The sequence below is a fragment of the Abramis brama genome, assembly GCF_963993115.1.
Source record: "Abramis brama genome assembly, chromosome: 11".
NCBI classification, from domain to species: domain Eukaryota; kingdom Metazoa; phylum Chordata; class Actinopteri; order Cypriniformes; family Leuciscidae; genus Abramis; species Abramis brama.
In genome coordinates this window covers 22,561,887-22,583,031 of record NC_139973.1, presented here as the reverse complement: position 1 = coordinate 22,583,031, position 21,145 = coordinate 22,561,887, and the positions used below count along the sequence as shown (strand labels likewise).

The 21,145-nt window shown below is 37.8% G+C and overlaps 1 protein-coding gene across 5 annotated transcripts in view; it reads left to right on the top strand.

Moving 5' to 3' along the window:
* rptor (regulatory associated protein of MTOR, complex 1) overlaps nt 1-21,145 on the top strand; it is a 339,338-nt gene that overhangs the window by 150,718 nt on the left and 167,475 nt on the right. For all 5 annotated transcript variants that reach the window (XM_084128075.1, XM_084128073.1, XM_084128074.1 and 2 more), the window contains 2 exons: nt 5,437-5,537; nt 8,527-8,671. In XM_084128075.1, coding sequence (XP_083984201.1) covers nt 5,437-5,537; nt 8,527-8,671 — 246 coding nt within the window. The remainder of the gene's footprint in view (nt 1-5,436; nt 5,538-8,526; nt 8,672-21,145) is intronic.

Here is a 21,145-nt window from a genome sequence, read left to right as displayed (position 1 = left end):
TATGATACAGCTGCAAATAAGTATTTGAACACCTGAGAAAATCAATGTTAATATTTGGTACAGTAGCCTTTGTTTGCAATTACAGAGGTCAAACGTTTCCTGTAGTTTTTCACCAGGTTTGCACACACTGCAGGAGGGATTTTGGCCCACTCCTCCACACAGATCTTCTCTAGATCAGTCAGGTTTCTGGGCTGTCGCTGAGAAACACGGAGTTTGAGCTCCCTCCAAAGATTCTCTATTGGGTTTAGGTCTGGAGACTGGCAAGGCCACGCCAGAACCTTGATATGCTTCTTACAGAGCCATTCCTTGGTTATCCTCAACGCATTCTCATCCTAGGGTGTCATATACTGACGCTTTTGAAATTTCTTCAATATCCGACGCAAAGGGCACCCTTTAGCGTCAATATGAGACGCCGGTTATGGGTAGGTTTAGGTCTGGGGTAGGTTTAGGGTTAGACCGCTAGGAGGCACCTCCTAGACTCATATTTATCTGCGTCTCATATTGACGCCTAAGGGTGCCCTGTGCGTCAGATATTGAAGAAATTTCAAAAGCGTCAGTATATGACGCCTTGGGATGAGAACGGGCTGTTATCCTGGCTGTGTGCTTCGGGTCATTGTCATGTTGGAAGACCCAGCCTCGACCCATCTTCAATGCTCTAACTGAGGGAAGGAGGTTGTTCCCCAAAATCTCACAATACATGGCCCCGGTCATCCTCTCCTTAATACAGTGCAGTCGCCCTGTCCCATGTGCAGAAAAACACCCCCAAAGCATGATGCTACCACCCCCATGCTTCACAGTAGGGATGGTGTTCTTGGGATGGTACTCATCATTCTTCTTCCTCCAAACACGTTTAGTGGAATTATGACCAAAAAGTTCTATTTTGGTCTCATCTGACCACATGACTTTCTCCCATGACTCCTCTGGATCATCCAAATGGTCATTGGCAAACTTAAGACGGGCCTTGACATGTGCTGGTTTAAGCAGGGGAACCTTCCGTGCCATGCATGATTTCAAACCATGACGTCTTAGTGTATTACCAACAGTAACCTTGGAAACGGTGGTCCCAGATCTTTTCAGGTCATTGACCAGCTCCTCCCGTGTAGTTCTGGGCTGATTTCTCACCTTTCTTAGGATCATTGAGACCCCACGAGGTGAGATCTTGCATGGAGCCCCAGTCCGAGGGAGATTGACAGTCATGTTTAGCTTCTTCCATTTTCTAATGATTGCTCCAACAGTGGACCTTTTTTCACCAAGCTGCTTGGCAATTTCCCCGTAGCCCTTTCCAGCCTTGTGGAGGTGTACAATTTTGTCTCTAGTGTCTTTGGACAGCTCTTTGGTCTTGGCCATGTTAGTAGTTGGATTCTTACTGATTGTATGGGGTGGACAGGTGTCTTTATGCAGCTAACGACCTCAAACAGGTGCATCTAATTTAGGATAATAAATGGAGTGGAGGTGGACATTTTAAAGGCAGACTAACAGGTCTTTGAGGGTCAGAATTCTAGCTGATAGACAGGTGTTCAAATACTTATTTGCAGCTGTATCATACAAATAAATAGTTAAAAAAATCATATATTGTGATTTCTGGATTTTTTTTTTTGATTATGTCTCTCACAGTGGACATGCACCTACGATGACAATTTCAGACCCCTCCATGATTTCCAAGTGGGAGAACTTGCAAAATAGCAGGGTGTTCAAATACTTATTTTCCTCACTGTATATCTGAAATAGATATGTGCTAGCCCTGCAAAATCAGTTGTCTCAAGCTGCAGGGCATAGTACTGGCTTTGTATGATGTTAGCTAGCAATTGCTCCTTAACGTGGCTTCCCATGTCATATGCGGCACCTAACAGTTTTGTTAGAAAGGGGGGATATCACCATTCTGTTGTGCGAAATTCTCTCCACAGATATATTTGGCAGCAGGTAAGATTAGCGCCTCTGCAATTGTGTGAGGTTTTCTTAATTTAGCAATATAGGACACTTCCAGACACCTGTTAAACACTGATATATGTTTGTTGATTTTGCGTTTCTGTTGTGCAAGGCAAGATAACTTTAATTTGAAAAAAAATGTTAAGGGTTTGTCTTTGAGTGTCGGGTGTTTGGTTTCTAAATGGCACTTCAGCTTGCATGGCTTCATGCTATCATTTGCCAGCAAATCTGTGGACATAACACACTGGGGCAGCGGTTCAGCATCTGTCCCAGCCACCTGAAAAGCCAAACTGAAGATTGCTAATGTCATTCTTTCTTACACATCGTCGCCACAACTCACTTTGGCATGTGTGATGAATTTGTCCATAATGGAATCTTTTCAGCTGGTTGTCACTTATGTGTCTGCATTGTCTGCAGTGTGAGTAAGTAATATAAGTACATGGCAAGAATAAATTGTCAAATTGAATTGTTTAAATTTAAAACAAAGTAGAAGCTTATAAGGGATTGACCCGTGGCAACACAGCGTGCACATGCACAGCTCATTCACTTCTATGTCAGCTGCCGTTTGGTCAATGGAATGTGCTGCTCCGACTCTCAGCCACTCACTGAACAGAGAAGATGCAGAGAGAGGTGTGAGTGCAGCGGGAAAGCGAGACCTGGCACTTGCAGGACAGTACTGGCAACATTTGAAAAGTTGCAACGGTTTGTCCAAAAAGTCACTAGATTTGTCGCTAAAGATGTCTGAAAAGTTGTGAAGTTGGCAACACTGGTCTGCACTGATAGCTAGATAAAAGGCAGGCTAAGCTCCACCTCTCCCTAGCAAAAAGAAAATACAGAGGGAGAGGAAACATGTTTTTTTTTTTTTTTTATGTTTGTGTAAAATAGAGAAACACAGCATGGTGTTGTACCCCATCAGATTTCGCTGCTGAGATGAAAACCAAGATCACCTTCACCCCTTAAGGTGAGAATTGAAATCGTTGAGCAATGACTTTTGTCCTCCCAGAATATCCGTTTTCTTATTGTCACAGACTGAAAGTAGGAAATTGTTTTTTGATTCATCATTTTCTCTCTCTCTCTCTCTCTCTCTCTCTCTCTCTCTCTCTCTCTCTCTCTCTCTCTCTCTCTCTCTCTCTCTCTCTCTCTCTCTCTCTCTCTCTCTCTCTCTCTCATATGGCAGCCAGTGAAACTGAAAAAGTTGATTACAGGATTTGGGTGATGTTACCAAAGATGGAGACTCTTAAATCCCAAAAATCTATTCTCATAGATCTATTAAGAATTAGGGCACAAGGAGCAGTGGTTATGCTCTGAAGATGGCAGGAGCTACCCTTTCGAAAAAAAGAAAGAGAGCAGTACGGTTCTATGCTGGACTGTACAACAGTGATGATAATTTGTCTGCTCACTTCTACGAAGGTCTACCCATTGCTTCAGAGAGCTCAAAAGCGGAGCTGAAGAGGCCAGTGTGTGAGCAGGAGCTGCTCATTGTTCTGAAAGAGATGGAGGGGGGTAAAGCCCCTGGCATAGATGGACTTTACAGAGTGTTTTGGGCAGTTTTGGGCAATGACCTGTTGGCTGTTCTCAATGAGAGCCTTTCTGAGGGGTTGTTGCCTTTAAGCTGCAGAAGAGCGATTATTACAAGATATAAAGACCTGGAGACCAGTGAACTTGCTGATCGATTCCACAAAGTGTATTGTTTCTACCTAAGGATGAGGGTGGACAAGGCTTAGTGCATTTGCCAAGCAGAATGGCAACATTTCGTCTACAATTCATTCAAAGATTTTTAACACGACCTGCTGATTTGGTGTGGAGGAACGTGACCAAGGTCATTATACAAAGGGTGGAGGGGCTTGGACTTGTCTAGTCTTTAGACTAGTCTCTTTTTGGATTACATGATTTTTTTTATTTTATTGTGGACCATTTAAAATATGGGGACTCTTCACTTTTGAGATAATGGACAATTCAGACTCCTTATTTTGGCTTTTGGAGGAGCCCCTTGTCAAGATAGATATAACAAATGCCTGGCCTCACTCAGAAGTTGTTTGCCTCTAGAACTGTGAAGCTGAGGCAAATTGTCAGTGTGGCTGGCCCTGACTTAAGTGATGTTGCAGCAGTAGCCCTTTTGCTGGGGCACAGGTCAATTCGCCAATCACACTACTTATGACCTTTAGAAAAGGCTTTGAGGTTCCTGATACAAATGATCCTGTTCTGAAAATTAGGATTACTCTGGGTCTTGAAGGGCATGTCAAGTCCTCTGCTAGACCTTCACAAGCTGCAAGACTTGGATTTGGATACAGTAGAGGGGAAAGTTTGATAGGAAAGTTTTTAATAGAGTTGGCAGTTAATGCATTTATTTCTGTTATCAATCGAATTGTTAATGATCAGTGTGTATTTTGTGGTTTAAGGGAAACAGTTTTTCGTTGTTTTTTAGAATGTGTTAGAATTTACAGTAGAAAGGATGTCATGGTTGCTTAGCAACAGCATTTTTGGAAGCTGAGTCCTATGCGGCTCTGTTACTATGCACCATCTCACCTCAGTCCACCTTTACTGTAGGGATTCATAGCAACAATAGATTCTTAATATTGATTATTGGCACATTGCAAAAACATGATATAGTCTTGTCATATCAACTAATATACAGTTGTTGTTTTTTTTCACAAGCAAGGTGTACATTTTCAAAACTCTTAGTACAAAAATCCAAACTGATCACAGTTGTAACACAGCTAGTCATTCTTTCAAATCCTGAATAATAATCAGAGTAAGATCTTAATTGCAGTAAGATGTTTACATGACATGAGCAGAACTCTTCATTCCAGTTTACATGCAATTTTCATTATTCTGATTATTTGCTAACAAGTATTGTTAAACCACACTCATAAAGGCATACAGCATGCGTGTTACCGGCCATTGTTTTAATCTACTCACATCAAATTCAAAACACATTTTTACGGACATACTGGATATTATTCTGCGCCGTGATGAATATCACAATGCCGGGTTTGCCTATGCTGTGGTCGAGTTCTTCACGCCATCTGAATGAAGATACAAAGCAGAGACTGTGCACTGTGCGTAGCGAGTTGTGTTGACAGAGTTGAGCGATTTGGTGAAGAGAAAACTTTAGAATAATGTCACGGAGTTCATTCATAAAGTTGTGTGAAGTAATTATGAAACAAATTTAATTTCACCTGTAAACCTGCTTTACAGTAGACAGTGTTTAGTTCAATTACCGTGTCAATGTTACAAAGTTCATCAATTATGAAAATGTACTTAATTCAACTATAAAGCAGCTCTACAACAGACAAAGGTGTCATTATTCAGCTCAAGTCAGCTCTGTGTTTGTTCGAATCAGTTCAAAAACAAGCAAGTTTACTGTGCTTTTATATTTATACTTTCTCTCTAATGAGAACCAACAAGTTTGAAACTTACAGCACTTCACATCTAATCACATCTCAGTTTATTTTGAAATGCTGATATGATTTTTTGGGTTTCATGTATGTGCTTATTAATTTCTCTCAGGATCCCCGGCAGACTGAATGACAGAAGGACACCATTAGGAGAGCTGAACTGGATTTTCACAGCTATTACTGACACAATTGCATGGAACGTCTTGCCGAGAGGTTTGTTCTGATAAAAATCCAACTATTCAACAATCTCTGAAGATTTAGTTTCATGTCAATCAACAACAAAGACCTTTCAGGGCCTCCCACAAGGGTGACAAATTCATTTTGATCATTCAATGTCTGTTAAATGACTTGGCTCAGTCAGAACCCAGATTTGCCTGTTAACTTTGTTCCACAAAATAACAAAAAATGGCGGAGATGTTGCATATGCACTTAACATGGTGACGTGACGTAAATATGCACATAGTGTGGTGGCATTTACAGTATGTGGATGACTCTGGTTAAATTTTAAATTTTAAAAGATTTTAAGTCATTTTCCGATCCCACTTACCCCACTAATATCCTTTTTGCTACAAAACCAATAACATTTAAAGATTATAATAAAGATTATAGATTATAATAAAACATCTTCAAAAGATTGAGTGTGAAAACATATAGATTGCTGCCCTCTATGAAAATCCATAACTATGCAATATCACATGTTGATACTGATTTTAACAGTTCAAGAGATAAAAAAAAACTAACAATTTTAGATTAAGGCTTGGTGATATAGCTCTTGATTTTTTTTTCCTGTATTTTGTAATATTCAATATATACAGTACAGGTCAAAAGTTTGGAAACATTACGTTTTTTTATATTTTTGAAAGAAGTCTCTAATGCTTATAAAGGCTGCATTTATTTGATCAAAAATACAGAAAAAATACAGTAATATTGTGAAATATTATTACAACTTCAAATAATAGTTTTCTATTTGAATATACTTTAAAAAATAATTTATTCCTGTGATGCAAAGCTGAATTTTCAGCATCATTACTCCAGTCTTCAGTGTCACATGTGACATCCAGTCTATCACATGATCCTTTAGAAATCATTCTAATATTCTGATTTATTATGAGTGTTGGAAACAGTTCTGCTGCCTAATATATTTGATGAATAAAATGTTAAAAAGAACTGCATTTATTCAAAATAAAACAAATATTTTCTAATAATATAAATATTCTTTACTATCACTTTTTATCAATTTAACACATCCTTGCTGAATAAAAGTATTGATTTATTTCAAAAAAAGAAAGAAAAAAAATTACTGACCCCAAATTACTGACCAGTAGTGTATATTGTTGTTACAAAAGATTTCTATTTTTTTTTAAATTGCTGCTACTTTTATTTTATTTAATTTTTTACTTTTTATTCATCAAAGTATCCTAAAAAAGTATCACAGGTTATGAAAAAATATTAAGCAGCAGAACTGTTTCCAACTTTGATAATGAATCATCATATTAGAATGATTTCTAAAGGATCATGTTGATAGACTGGAGTAATGATCCTGAAAATTCAGCTTTGCATCACAGAAATAAATTATAATTTAAAGTATAATAAATTGAAAACCAATTATTTTAAATTGTAATAATATATCACAATATTACTTTTTTATTTTTTTTCTGTATTTTTTATCAAATAAATGCAGGCTTGATGAGCAGAAGAAACTTCTTTCAAAAACATTAAAAATAGTAATGTTTCCAAACTTTTGACCTGTACTGTATCTCAATGTTTTTGCAAAAGCGTTTTTTTTTTTTTAACCCCATGAAAAAGACATGATCTGGATAAGACAGATATTGTTACAAATTACATATACTGTATGTTGTTTACTGCAAAATCACCTCTAGTTAAAAAAAAAATGTAGACAATGACTGCTTGTAAGTTTTTATTAAACTAACACAAAATGAATCTTATTTACTTAAATGTATCTATATAAAATCATTTTCTCACTGACTGAGCTCAGTGAAAAGTGCTTGAATTATTGAAAGACAATATGGGAAATTTATTTGTTATTTTATTGATAAAACAATCTTTTCACACAAAATTAACGCTGCAGTCCGTCTGATATAGATATAGAGGCATTTTGCATGGCTATGAGCGTGATATTGCTCATATAAATATCCAAGTATATGAAACAGCTTTTATTCAAGTCAATCATATATTAATGGAAGAAAAAAAAAATCAGTTTCAATAAAGCGATATCTTTGTCATAGAAGTCTTTCAATGGTTAAAGTTACCACTGTCATTGCATGTGCTGCACTTTACCATTTTGTTTTATTAGTTTATTTTTATTTATATGTTTACCTTTTTTAGAATTTAAAAGATAATAAAGAAAGATATTGTTTGATAAATGAGATCTCTGATTGTAGGCCTAGTCCTTGAAAAAAAAAAAAAGTAGCCTAGTGCTTAAAGTCCTTGAAAGTCCTGAAATTTGCTTACTTATAAGATGAACTTTTAACATGTTATGCAATCGCGATATTCATAATATTCTTAATTTTATATTGTCAGCAAAGAAATTGTGATAATGTCACTTATCTTCCATGTATTGCTCAGTCCTAGTGTAGACACAATTAGGCAAGTTCATTTTCTAAGTTTATATTTGCTTCTTCATACAAAATAGTTCCAGAAGCCAAAGCAAGTTCAGCCGTTGCATGTCCCAGAGCTACTCACAGACTGCCAGCAGTAAACACAGACAGTAGAAGTGAGAAAAATGGTGAAAGCATCCTGCTGCTGTTATACTGAATATCATCACTTTTAACAGTGCTTGCTTGGCCAGTCACATTACAGGACCAAAACTAACTGTTGTATAAGGAAGTATAATGATGCTTGTTTGTGCATTCACAAGCTCTGTAAATGTTTGCTGGCAGTTTGTACAGTATTCCTCATTAAAGGACAAGATAGATATATAAATTCTCAAACACTAGAAGCACAGAACACAAGCTTTGAAGATTTGCTTCTGTCTCTTTACTGAGGAGGAACCAAGCCTGATTCTGTGGGTATATCCTAACCTCTTTAATTAGTTTTTGTGCATCAAAGTTGCATAATGAAAATCCCCAGGCTTTAATCTGCCATGCACACACATCATAATCATTGGATCTCATCAAGTTACCTGTTATCACATAAAACATAAAGCATTTAACAAAAAATCTTTCTCTCTCTTTCTCTATAGATCTCTTTCAGAAATTATTTCGTCAGGATCTTTTGGTGGCCAGTCTATTTCGTAATTTCCTTTTGGCTGAGAGAATTATGAGGTCATATAATTGTACACCAGTCAGCAGCCCCAGGTTGCCACCTACATACATGCACGCTATGTGGTAAGTGTATGGATGTGAACACACATACATCGTTATTTTCCCCAATATGTGCAACCTTTGTTCAGACAGGACAAAAATCTGTTTGCTTTGGTGTATCTGACTCATATATTTAGTTGTTCATTGTCAGAGGTGTCAAAAGTATTCACATTCATTACTCATGTAGAAGTATATATACTATACTTCTGTAGAAGTTGAAGTATCAACTCAAGCTTTTTACTCAAGTAAAAGTTTAAAAGTACTGGTTTCAAAACTACTTAAAGTATAAAAGAAAAAGTAATGAAAGGAAAAAAATGCCATTAACCCTCTGGGGACCAAGCTGTTTCTGGGGTCCTTGAGATGTTCTGACATGCCTTGACATTTGTGCTTTTTTCAGTTATTTATAAACATGTTAATGGCAAAGGTGTAAATTCACTCTATATAGCACAAACAGGGCTACCATAATATGCGAGCAACGTGTATGTAGATGTTTGTATTTTTAAGAGAATAATGTTTATGCGTGGTTATTGAAAAAAATTAAAATGAAAGTTGCTGAATTAAGACCACAAAACACATATTAAATATGTGTCCACAAGACTTTTGACTAATGGATGTTGTCCCTTTGAGTTCTAGCTTCAAAATGATGTAAAAATAGTCTTGCTTTATCGTTCACAAAAAAAAATACATTGATTTAAATGGTGTAAAACAGGTTTTGCTTGGAAAGCCAATATGCGAGGGGGAGGAGTAGTTTACACCTTAGATTATGAATGTCCCACCCACTCTGCATAATGATGAGCCATTCACTCAGGTGTGAAACTGACTGAGCCACAATGCAAGGACAAAAGATGTATTTAGAAGAAGACTTATATTGACCATTTAAGATTTCGCTTACATCTCTCTTGTAAATATGTTTTGCTATTTTATTAAAAATGTTACAGTTACAACAATAATTACAATTTCAACAATATTTCAAGTGTACTCTTTCTTTGTAAAAAAAAAAAAAAAAAAAAAGATTATAGGCCTACATTTTATCATATGTATTCATTAGTTTGAATATAGCCAACATTGGAACATCTAACATCTTAGTCTATGAATTTATTTTTGACAAAAATAGTATTTTTTTTTTTGCAGTTTAATACGTTGCTTATACAAATACATTTTATTTCAACATATTCCAGTCGATTTTTACTCATCTCAGTAGGCTATAGCAAAGCAGTTTATTCTTTCACACACAGACGCGCGATTCATATTTAGGCTAAACAGTCTTTACAAATATGTCCCCTTCATTCATCTCACAGAAAGGCGAGTCATATTATAGAAATGCGATTCATCTTTTTGCGGTTTACATAGGCCTACACTACGTTATTCCATAACGTTATTCCACACGTGAGAAAAGAAAACAGCCTACCTCACTCCTCAGCGGAATCTGCTCCTCATTTCAGGAGATATTGCTCCTCATCAGCACTGTTCTGAGGAACCTTTTCTCCATAAGGTAGGCTATAATGTCTCACTCGCGAGGAGTCGCGACGCGCTTTGTTTACAGCTGATGTGGGCGTTTCACAGCTCTGAAATAGTTCTCAGAATTTGCGTTTGAATAGCACGCGCTCTCCGGGGAGTGGTCACATTACTGTGAATGAGCTCCTAATGAGCTCGACAGGAGTCGCTCTCTTTTTATACAGATTACAGAAGCTGAGAATATTTGTTTTTTATATAAATGACTTCATTTAAAAGATGCGATCTCAAGCTTTATGCCCGTGGGTCTGTTTGCCTGTTTGACTGAATTTTCGCGGAGTTATAGATCATTTTCGAACGCGTTTCAAATGGGAGTTTACTGACAGAGAGAAGGCAGAAATCGCATCATGTTAATTTTTCTTTATTTGTCAAAAAGCAAAACACTTTATTTTTATTGTGAGTATACAGAAAAAAAATAGAAACTGAACAGGATCGATTGATGTATTACACGAAAATGAAAGATCAAAATTAACAGAGCATTTAGTGTTTATTTTCATTGCTAAAAAAAAAAAACGAGCAAAACACGCGGGCGCGTTTGTGGTCCCCAGAGGGTTAAGGACAAAAGCTTAGGCCGTGCCACAGGGGCCTATAGTGCACTACCCCACCTCCTCAAAAAACATTTTTCTAAACGGCATAATGACTATAATGTTATATTAAAATGTTAATTTTGAAACATTTGGGATGCACTAGGCTACCGCATATATATATATATATATATATATATATATATATATATATATATATATATATATATATATATATATATATATATATATATATATATATATTAGTGGTGCACGATATATCGGCCGCCGATATAATATCGGCCGATATGGTCATTTTTTTACTCATCGGTATCGTTCCGATGTCAAAATAGGGCCGATGTGAACAGGCCGATAGTCATTCCTGTGTATTTGACGTGTGAAGTTGAAGATGAAGTTGACGATGCTGACTCGCGATCTTCGCAGTAGTGAACGCGAGAAATTCACATTTCATACGGATGACATAAGCAGAGAAATTGTTCTATTTAAAAGTACACATTTCAAGCTTTCTATATATGTCTCAGGTCTGTGAGGCAAGTAGGCTACCTTATACGCTGAGTTTCGGTTCATTTATGAGACAAGCTCCAGGTTCATGCGCCAGCGCCTCCGTGTCGTGATTAAATATTTTCTACTATATTTACTTCTTATTTATTAAATCCAGACAATTGGTTGATGAAACATTGATCAAAATGAAGATACAATTAATACAAAACGAAATTAAATTTAAAGACAGGCTTTGTGCTTTCTGTTTGAGGTCTCTGTGAAAGTTTTAAAGCAGTCTTTTAGTGCCGCTTTCAGAGCGCTCACGTCCGTAACATTGTTTTTTTTGTGTGTGTGTGTGAAATAAATGTCTAAATAAATGCGACTTATAGTCCAGTGCGACTTAGCCTATGTTTTTTTCCTCTTCATGACGCATTTTTTACTGATCGTTATTTGACTCGTAGATATTCGAATACATTGCTTGATATTTGATACCCCTTCGAATTAGATTTTTCCCAAAAGTAACAGCACGTGTGATTTGTGGATAAGGCTACCGATAAGCGTGAGTCTGGAGAAACAGGCGTTTATTTATTCATTCTCAGTGTTGAGAAACGTAGCCTTCATGTGTTACGTTATTGTGTTAATAATAACTAAAGTACCCAATTATGTTACATATTTATTTTGTATGAAAACTAGCGCGTTCGTTACTTATAGATTAAAAAGTACCGTTGTATCAGTGCTGAGAGCGCTCTCTCACAAACACGGACGCGCACACACAGAGAGAGAAGATGATTGTAAAATGAAAATTGACGGGCTGTTTAAATTTTGTTCTTGCTTGTTTTGTTTTTTCTGTCAAAATGTCAAAAAGCATTTTGTATTATCCATCCGTGTTTTTAAAATTCGTTAAATGACGGACGTTTTACTGTTAACACAGCCCTCATTATATGTCGGATTCGTCTAACTTATACTTGATATTATTTTTACAATAAGTGATTCGTTATGTAACCGCATTAATACTGCATTAACATTAGCTCAAATTATATATAGGGAATTTTAATAATCAATCAGGAATATGATTAATATATATCGCATATTACAGTTACATAAAATTATCGAAGCTGAAAATAGATCGATTGTATATATGAATGATTACCACAACGGGTTATGGTTCATCATTAATATATCAATAGTCTTATTACAGATCGATTGTGTGAGATAACCTTTAATGGAATTAATTTAGTTATCGAACAATCTGTTTGTCCAGCAAACGGCCGTAAGATTAACTTATCAACTTCTCAATAAAGTTATCACTTCTTATAATTCCAGGAAAATTAGTTTCTGGCCATGGAAGTTATTCTCCTGTCCTTATAAAATTTAGGTTACTGAAAAGTAACAAATCGTAAAGCTTTGTAGCTAGGATCAACAAATCAGGGACTTTCCGTAATGTGAGCAGACAGACAGAATCAATCGAGGATATATTGGATTTTAATTATTGAACTAATAATACATCGAACTACAGTTACACACGGAATACATGTATATACAACAGAAACAAACGAACGAAAACATTATCACACGAACATGAATTATGTAGCGACTGGGCTATTTGAATCATTCATTCGTTTGGCCTGAATTAACAAATTCAGACTCTCTGTGTTTTCTAAGCACATTCCTTCCCAAAACGTTCTTTGCTAAGCTTACTAAAGCTTGTAAGCTCCTGACCCCCACAATTACAAATCATACGCCGGCTCCAGAGAGACTGGAGCAAATGGACTTTTACGACACTAATTGCACCTCAGAGACACTCCAGAACCTGAAACTAACATTCCTCTCTGCACCAAAGAGATAACGAAACTTTCTATGTGACATACACACACACACACACACACACACACACACACACACACACACACACACACAGACATCCTTTGTGTGTTATTCAGGATAGAAATATAATTTTTAATGTATGTAACGCAGATTTGTATTTGGCCTTCCTGTATGCATGTTTTATTAATTTGTTTGATCATATAATTATGATTTTCTAGTGTTTAGCTCTGAAATGTATTTTTGAAGAATGTTTCTCCCAGTGGAATTGCATCCCGTAACCCGATCTCACGGAGCAGGTCATAAAGTTTGACCACCAATGTTTCAGAGGCTCATCAAGCTCCTCTGCTAGAGAGATAACGGAAAGCCAACATTCCGACGCACACACATACACAAACTTTGAATATTAAACTTAGAATATAAGCATGTCATATGTATCTCCTATACTCCTGTTTACCAGACAGGTTATATTCACTTCGTTTATGACGTTTATTTGGATGAACAAACCTTAAATGTGTGTAATTATGCATATCTTATGTAACTTGGTGCTCCTATAATCTTCATATGACAAGTTTCATATCTCTGTAAGTCGAATTTCGATAGCAGAATGCAGTAATGTACATTGTTTTACACATTTCATATGTCTTGAGCAAATCGTCTCAAATTTGATATCCCTCATGACTCACTCGAGTGGGCGTTGTCTGTCAAGACAAAGAAAAATCTTCCCGCCCGAGATGCTCTAAGATGATTGGTCTGCGTACGCAAAGTAGGCGTACATTAAGTCTTTCCATAAGAAGACCGAGCTAGAGTTCTTCGGAGAGCACTTTTACGAACCCTCTTCGTCAGCGAGAAGATCCATATGGCTCCCTTTTTGGGAGCGTTCTCCGTTTTTCTTTTTCTTTAAGTCTTTTCTTTATTTTCGTCTTCGGACTCACCCTACGTTCAGCGAAGCAAACGTAGCCGGCAACCTCAACTTTAAAGAGACTTGAACATCCCGCGGCCGCGCTCACCGAAGCAAGCCCTGCTTTCTTAAAGAGACACACGCACACTGCTCTTAACGATGCACGCACGACTCTGCGTTCTTCAGCAACAAAGAGAACCATTTTGCAAGATAAGTTTATTGAACTTTTAATGTGATTTGATTCCTTGCTGTCTCTCAAAAGATTACATTGCCTGTGATTTTGCCATGCTGAGATCATCTCGGTGATCTCTCTCATCCTGACCTTTAGTTTCACTTTCTCCCTTTCATCCTCTCTCATCTGTTATTCGTTTAGTCTTGTTTTTGTTTACGTGTCCTGTACATACATATTTACTCGTGTAAATTGTAGTATTTTGTATTCCTTAGTTCGATGTAGGCTATTAGTCCAATTATTAAAATCCCATATATCCTTGATTGCATCTTGTCTTAAATGCTCATTTTACGAAGTCAATGATTTGTTGATCTTAAGCTACATGCTTTATCTTGTTACGATTTCAGTAACCTAATTTTATAAACACAGAGAGTTGGTTTTTTTCAAGGCTAGAGAAAACATACTCTTTCTTGCGTTTGTAAGAAGGATAATTTTACTTAATCTTACGTTAATGTTTGCTGGACAAACAGATTGTTTGATAACTAAATTAATTCCATTGAAAGTTATCCCATAACTTTGAAATAAGATTATTGATATATGAATGAGGAATTATAATTCGTTGTGATTGGTTATTCATATATACATATCGATCTAGTTTCAGTTTCGATAAATTAATGTAACTGTAATATGCAAAATATTAATCATATTCATGATTAATTATTAAAATTCCCTATAGATCATTTGAGCTAATGTTAAATGTACTACTAATGCCAGTGCGGTTACAATTAAGAGAGGATGAGCGAGTGAGAGAGAGAGAGAGAGAGAGAGAGTGCGAGGAGATGAGCGATCACAGTACGGCAAAAATCACAGACAAAATGAACCTCGAGAGACACCAAGGAATCAAATCACATTAAAAGTTCCATAAAACTAATACTTTCAAAATGGTTCTCTTTGTGTTGCTGAGGAGAGCAGAGTCTTGCGTGTGTGTCCTTAAGAGCGGGGCGTGCTTTCTCGTCTCTTCCGGGCGAGCGCGGTCGCGGGAGGTTCAAAGAGTCTCTTTAAAGTTGAAGTTGCCGATTACGTTCGCTTCACTGAACGTAGGAAAAGTCAGAAGACGAAAATAAAGACAAAGAAAGAAAAACGGAGAAAAACTCCCTAAGGAGTCGTGGGACAACTCTCACAGAAAAAGTGCTCTGGAGAAACTTTCTGTGTCAGTCTCTTATGGAAAGGATGGGTTCACGCCAATGACCATCCGAGAATCTGAAGCGGGAAAAGTTTCCTTTGTCCTGTCGGACGGTTCATCTACATAGTTTATGACGGCGTTTAGAACTCGTCATTTCTACCCAGAAAGATGGTACACATAGAATAATACATTTTACTGTAATCTCCTGTATACGGTTGGTTCAGTCAGAGCGAGACGGTTAAACAGATACCAAGAATGAAATATAAAACAGTTAAGGATACAAAGTTACAATCAAAAGCACGATTATAGGTATTTAAAGTTCACTTACATGACTAGAAAAATCATGGCTATGCTATTGTAACATGGGAAACATGCAACACATCACAAAATATATCATATACCTTTAGAAATGACTTTATGATGAGTTTAATGTTCAAAGTTTGGGTGTGTGTGTGTGTTGGACTGTCTGTGTCAGGAGAAAGTCCTTATCTCTTCTGTGGGTCTCTTTGAAGCTCACCACAGGGGAAGAAAAATGTTGGTTTTAGGTTCTGGAGTGTCTCTGAGAGGATTGCAGAGTCGTAAAAGGGTGTCAGAGAGCAATCTAAACCCTAGTCTCAGCCTCAGACGTCACGCCCACGGAACGTTGGCTAAACGTCTGATGCATATGGCACACTTTTCTGGAAACACTTCAGGAGTTTCGAAGTCGCGACCTGATTGGTTGAATTCTACAGGATGTCCGCGAGACGTGTGTGTCGCGTTCTTTAACGGTCCGTCTGGAAACAAATGCCGTGACGCCAAAACCCCTCGTGGAAGAAGAAAGCCGTTGTGTTTACAACTGAGACAAATGAGCGCTTACCAGGATCAACTAAACGCTGGATTTTCAAAAGTATGTTAAGTTTGCGGCTCCATTGTTGCAGTAAACTTGCACAACGTTCTTGAATGAATAATTTATTAAATGCATGCCGGTCTGTTATTGTAGGGACATCGACATTATATTGGCACGCCCCTAAACATGATGCGGAACAAAACGAACTGTCATTGGTTGCGTTATATGTCAGTCAAACGTCCTCTTGGCCAAGAAAAGCTGCGATAGAGTCCAGACCTTCTGCCGTCAGTCTGAAGGTCTGGCTACGCGAGACTATCTAAACCCAGACTTGGTGGCTCCATGCCAGTAATTTAGATGCTCGAGAGTCCTGATTTACATTCAATGAGTTCAGAGTGTAAAAGGCTTTGGGTTTCAGAAGGAATGTGCTCAGAAAACACAGAGTCAGAATTGTTAATTCAAAACAAATGAAAGAATGATTCATAGCCCAGTCGTTACATATTATTGGACTCCTGTCTATTCATTGTCAACTGTTTTCTATAACTATGTATTGGCTAACATTTATTCAGCTAATGCGTGTCCTGTTTAAAATGTGCAATGTTCAAACACAAAGACAGCATTTTGTTGATTGGCCTTACGGTTCAAAAGTTATTAGCAAAATAAAAGTGAAACTTTGGACAGGTGGTGGCGCTGAAGTGAAATGAAGAATAATAATAAGAACCGGAACGAAAACAATTGTTCTTGGCCCCTAATAATAAGAACCGGAACAAAAACAATAGGTGCCTCCGCACCTTCGGTGCTTGGCCCCTAAATATAGCTGCAAGCAGCCATTACCGGGGCCAAGCAGAATCAGATGACAAGACATGCCGACATGTCTGAAAGTGTCAGACCAACTGCAACAATGAACAATTAAAGACATTTAAAGAGTTTTTTTGGCGAAATGGCTGAAAAATCATAGAAACAATCATTAAAAATATGATTTAATGGATTATCACTTTCGACCAATAGGTGGCGCAGTTACAAAACTGATGTGATGTGGTCAGAGTGAAGTGACAATTACACATACAAAGTTTGGTGTCAATATGTCAAGGCATTGCAGAGATAAAACCTGAATAGTGCTATTGGCATAATTGCTGCTGCGCTATACGAAAACGGTTTCGTCTATCGACATGAAATCCATAACTTTTATTCGGCACGGTCTGGAGATGATACGATTCGATTTTAGTGAAAATCGGACAAACGGTCTAGGAGGAGTTCGAAAAAGTAGGTTTTGACTGAAAATCAAGATGGCGGACAGGAAGTTCTGCCAAATAAGGTAAACTTGGTATCTATGTTCTCGGCTTGACCCAAGGAATCTATTCAGACCAGTGGCATTTCAATAGCCAGATTTATTCAAAAGTTATTAGCCTTTTTGGAAATTTTGGTATAACTTTTGACCACTAGGTGTCGCTGTTTCGAAATATTTTGAGTACATTCAGGGCATGGTGTTGTTGGCACATTCTGAGTTTCGTAATATTACACCAATGCATTTGTTTAGTATAGCATTTTATTTCACAAAACTGTATTGAAGTCAATGGGAATTTCATGTTTTGTTCTATTATAGCGCCACCAAGAGGCTCAGTCCCACAATTTTTTTTATGTGTCCTCAGAGTGAGCCCATACATATGTGTGCCAATTTTGGTGAAAATATCTCAATTCACTTCAGAGTTAGAGACATTTATATGAAAAAACACGTAAAAAATGACTGACACATGACTTTGATTGAATTTTACTACCCCTTACTATCAATATTTTCGCATTTGGGCATTGTTGTTTAGTTAACAAGCTATGATTCCAAACTTCTGATGGTGGTTTCGTCTCGATCGGACAAACGGTTTCAAAGATATCGCCTAATGTTTTTTAAGCGCTAAATCACAACGCTACACAAACCGTAAGGCGAAACCTAGCATGTTTGGTATCGTGGGACTCGGCAATGATTCAGGAGTCTAATGAGATGAGTCTCGTGAAAATAAGTCGACCACACCCAAAGTTATAAGCATTTGAGAAAAAAATTCACCACTAGGTGGCGCTGTTTCGAAACTTCTCACACTCCTTCAGGACATTGTGCTGATGACCCATACCAAGTTTCGTAACAATTCGTTCATGCATTCTTAAAATACAGCATTTTAGGACAAAATTCAAAATGGCCGACAGTCAAAATGGCCGATATGGTCAAAATGGATATCAGTCAAATCGGCATGTTGCCCTGAATCTAAAGAGACCAATTTTATGATTTTTGGACAAACTGTTCAGAAGTTATAAGCAAAAATAGCTATTTTTCATATCTCCGGAACAGTAGGTGGCGCTGCGCCGAAACGCAGCATGTAGCCTCAGGTCATGCTTGTGATGACATGTACCAAGTTTGGTCTGAATACGATAAACTGTTGCGGAGATACAGCCTTACGACTGTTTTTGCAGGCGCTACGTAAAATTTGTTTGAGCGTTTATCGAACTTTTTGTCAGCACTACCTGAAGATGATCTGGTTCAATTTTCGTGCAAATTGGACAAACCGTCTACGACGAGTTCGAAAAAGTAGCTTTTTTGCATGGGGTGCAATCGAATCGGAATGAGCTCAGGAATCAGAGGAAAAAAGAATTTTGTTGATTGGCCTTACGGTTCAAAAGTTATTAGCAAAATAAAAGTGAAACTTTGGACAGGTGGTGGCGCTAGAGGGAATGACTTAGAAACACCAAAATTGGTTTATTTAATGTTGGGACTGTCCTCTATCAGAATGTCAAACCAAAACAACTTTCCCGCAATCGGTTCTATGGGCTGCCATAGACTCCCAGTCGGAAAAATGAAGAATAATAATAAGAACGGGAACAGATACAATAGGTGCCTACGCACCTTCGGTGCTTGGCCCCTAAATATAGCTGCAAGCAGCAATTACCGGGGCCAAGCAGAATAAGACGACAAGACATGGCAGAAAGTGTCAGATCAACTGCAACAATGAGCAATTAAAGACATTTAAAGAGGATTTTAGGCAAAATGCCTGAAAAATCATAGAAACAATAATTAAAAATATGATTTAATGGATTATCACTTTCGACCAATAGGTGGCGCAGTTACAAAACTGATGTGATGTGGTCAGAGTGAAGTGACAATGACACATACAAAGTTTGGTGTCAATATGTCAAGGCATTGCAGAGATAAAGCCTGAATAATGCTTTTAGCATCATGCCTCAACTTTGCTGCTGCGCTATATGAAAACGGTTTCGTCTATCGACACGAAATCCATAACTTTTAGTCGGCACGATCTGGAGATGATACGATTCGATTTTGGTGAAAATCAGACAAACGGTGTAGGAGGAGTTCGAAAAAGTAGGTTTTGAATGAAAATAGCATTTTATTTCACAAAAGTGTATTGAAGTCAATGGGAATTTCATGTTTTGTTCTATTATAGCGCCACCAAGAGGCTCAGTCCCACAATTTTTTTTATGTGTCCCCAGAGTGAGCCCATACATATGTGTGTCAATTTTGGTGAAAATATGTCAATTCGCTTCAGAGTTATAGACATTTATATGAAAAAACACGTAAAAAATGACTGACTTTGACTGACAAACCGTCTAGGACGAGTTCGAAAAAGTAGCTTTTTTGGAAAATTCAAAATGGCGGCCATGTTTATATGCCGGAAAATGACGACATAGGGTGCAATCGAATCGGCATGAGCTCAGGAATCAGAGGAAAAAAGTATTTTGTTGATTGGCCTTACGGTTCAAAAGTTATTAGCAAAATAAAAGTGAAATTTTGGACAGGTGATGGCGCTAGAGGGAAAGACTTAGAAACACCAAAATTGGTGTATTCAATGTTGGGACTGTCCTCTATCAGAATTTCAAACCAAAACAACTTTCCCGCAATCGGTTCTATGGGCTGCCATAGACTCCCAGTCGGAAGAAGGAAGAATAATAATAACTAGAATGTACATTTCCTGAAGAAAATGTGAAGTGGTGCTTGCAGTGGCAAAACTCGCCACTCGGTTGCTAGGGTGTTGTACATGATTGCATACGAGCCAACAACCATGTCTGTACGATGTTGTGGATCTGAAATATGGCTTCTATATGTTGCAATATGGTTGCTAGGTGGCTCTAAATGGTTGCTAGGGTGTGAAAACACAGTTACCATGGTGATATTTACAGACTGTTTTCCAACTGAAACTAATGAGCCAACCCCCATCTCTATACGATGTTCTGATGCAGAGATATACGTTTTGCTAAACGGTTGCTAGGGTACTCTGTTTGGTTGCTATGGAGTTGCTTGGCAGCTGCCAATGATGAAACTGCAAAGGCTGCTTGTCACTACGAACGGTATAAACCAACTCCCATGCCTCTGTGACATTCACAATGGAAGATATCCCTCTTTGGATTTTGGTTGCTAGGGTACTCTGTTTGGTTGCTATGGAGTTGCTCGGCAGCTGCCAATGATGAAACTGCAAAAGCTTCTTGTCACTATGAATGATATAAACCAACTCCCATTTCTCTGTGACATTCAGAATGGAAGATATCCCTCTTTGAATTTTGGTTGCTAGGGTACTCTGTTTGGTTGCTAGGGAGTGGCTTGGCAGCTGCCAATGATGAAACTCCAAAGGCTGCTTGTCAGTATGAATGATACAAACCAACTCCCATGCCTCTGTGACATTTAGAATGGAAGATATCCCTCTTTGGATTTTTGTTGATAGGGTGCTCGACAATGGTTGCTAGGGAGGGGCTTGGAAGTGTTGAGGTCATTCATGATGGGCTGATTGCTGCCCCGAGTCAAATGAGACCACCCCCACGTTTCTATGACAATTCAGTCTGGAGATATCTCTTTGAACTCTTTCAATGGAAGTCTATGGAACTTGTTGCTAAGGGGCTCTAAATGGTTGCTAGGGCGTGGCTTGATAGCTTCACAATGATCCTGAGAGACTGATTGGTCGTCTGAGTAAAATGAGCCCTCCCCCTTGTCTCTATGACACTGTGATCCAGAGCTACGTTCAGTACAAAGTCCCTATGCAATTTACCATAGTAGGAAAAGCATGTGTGTTTCAT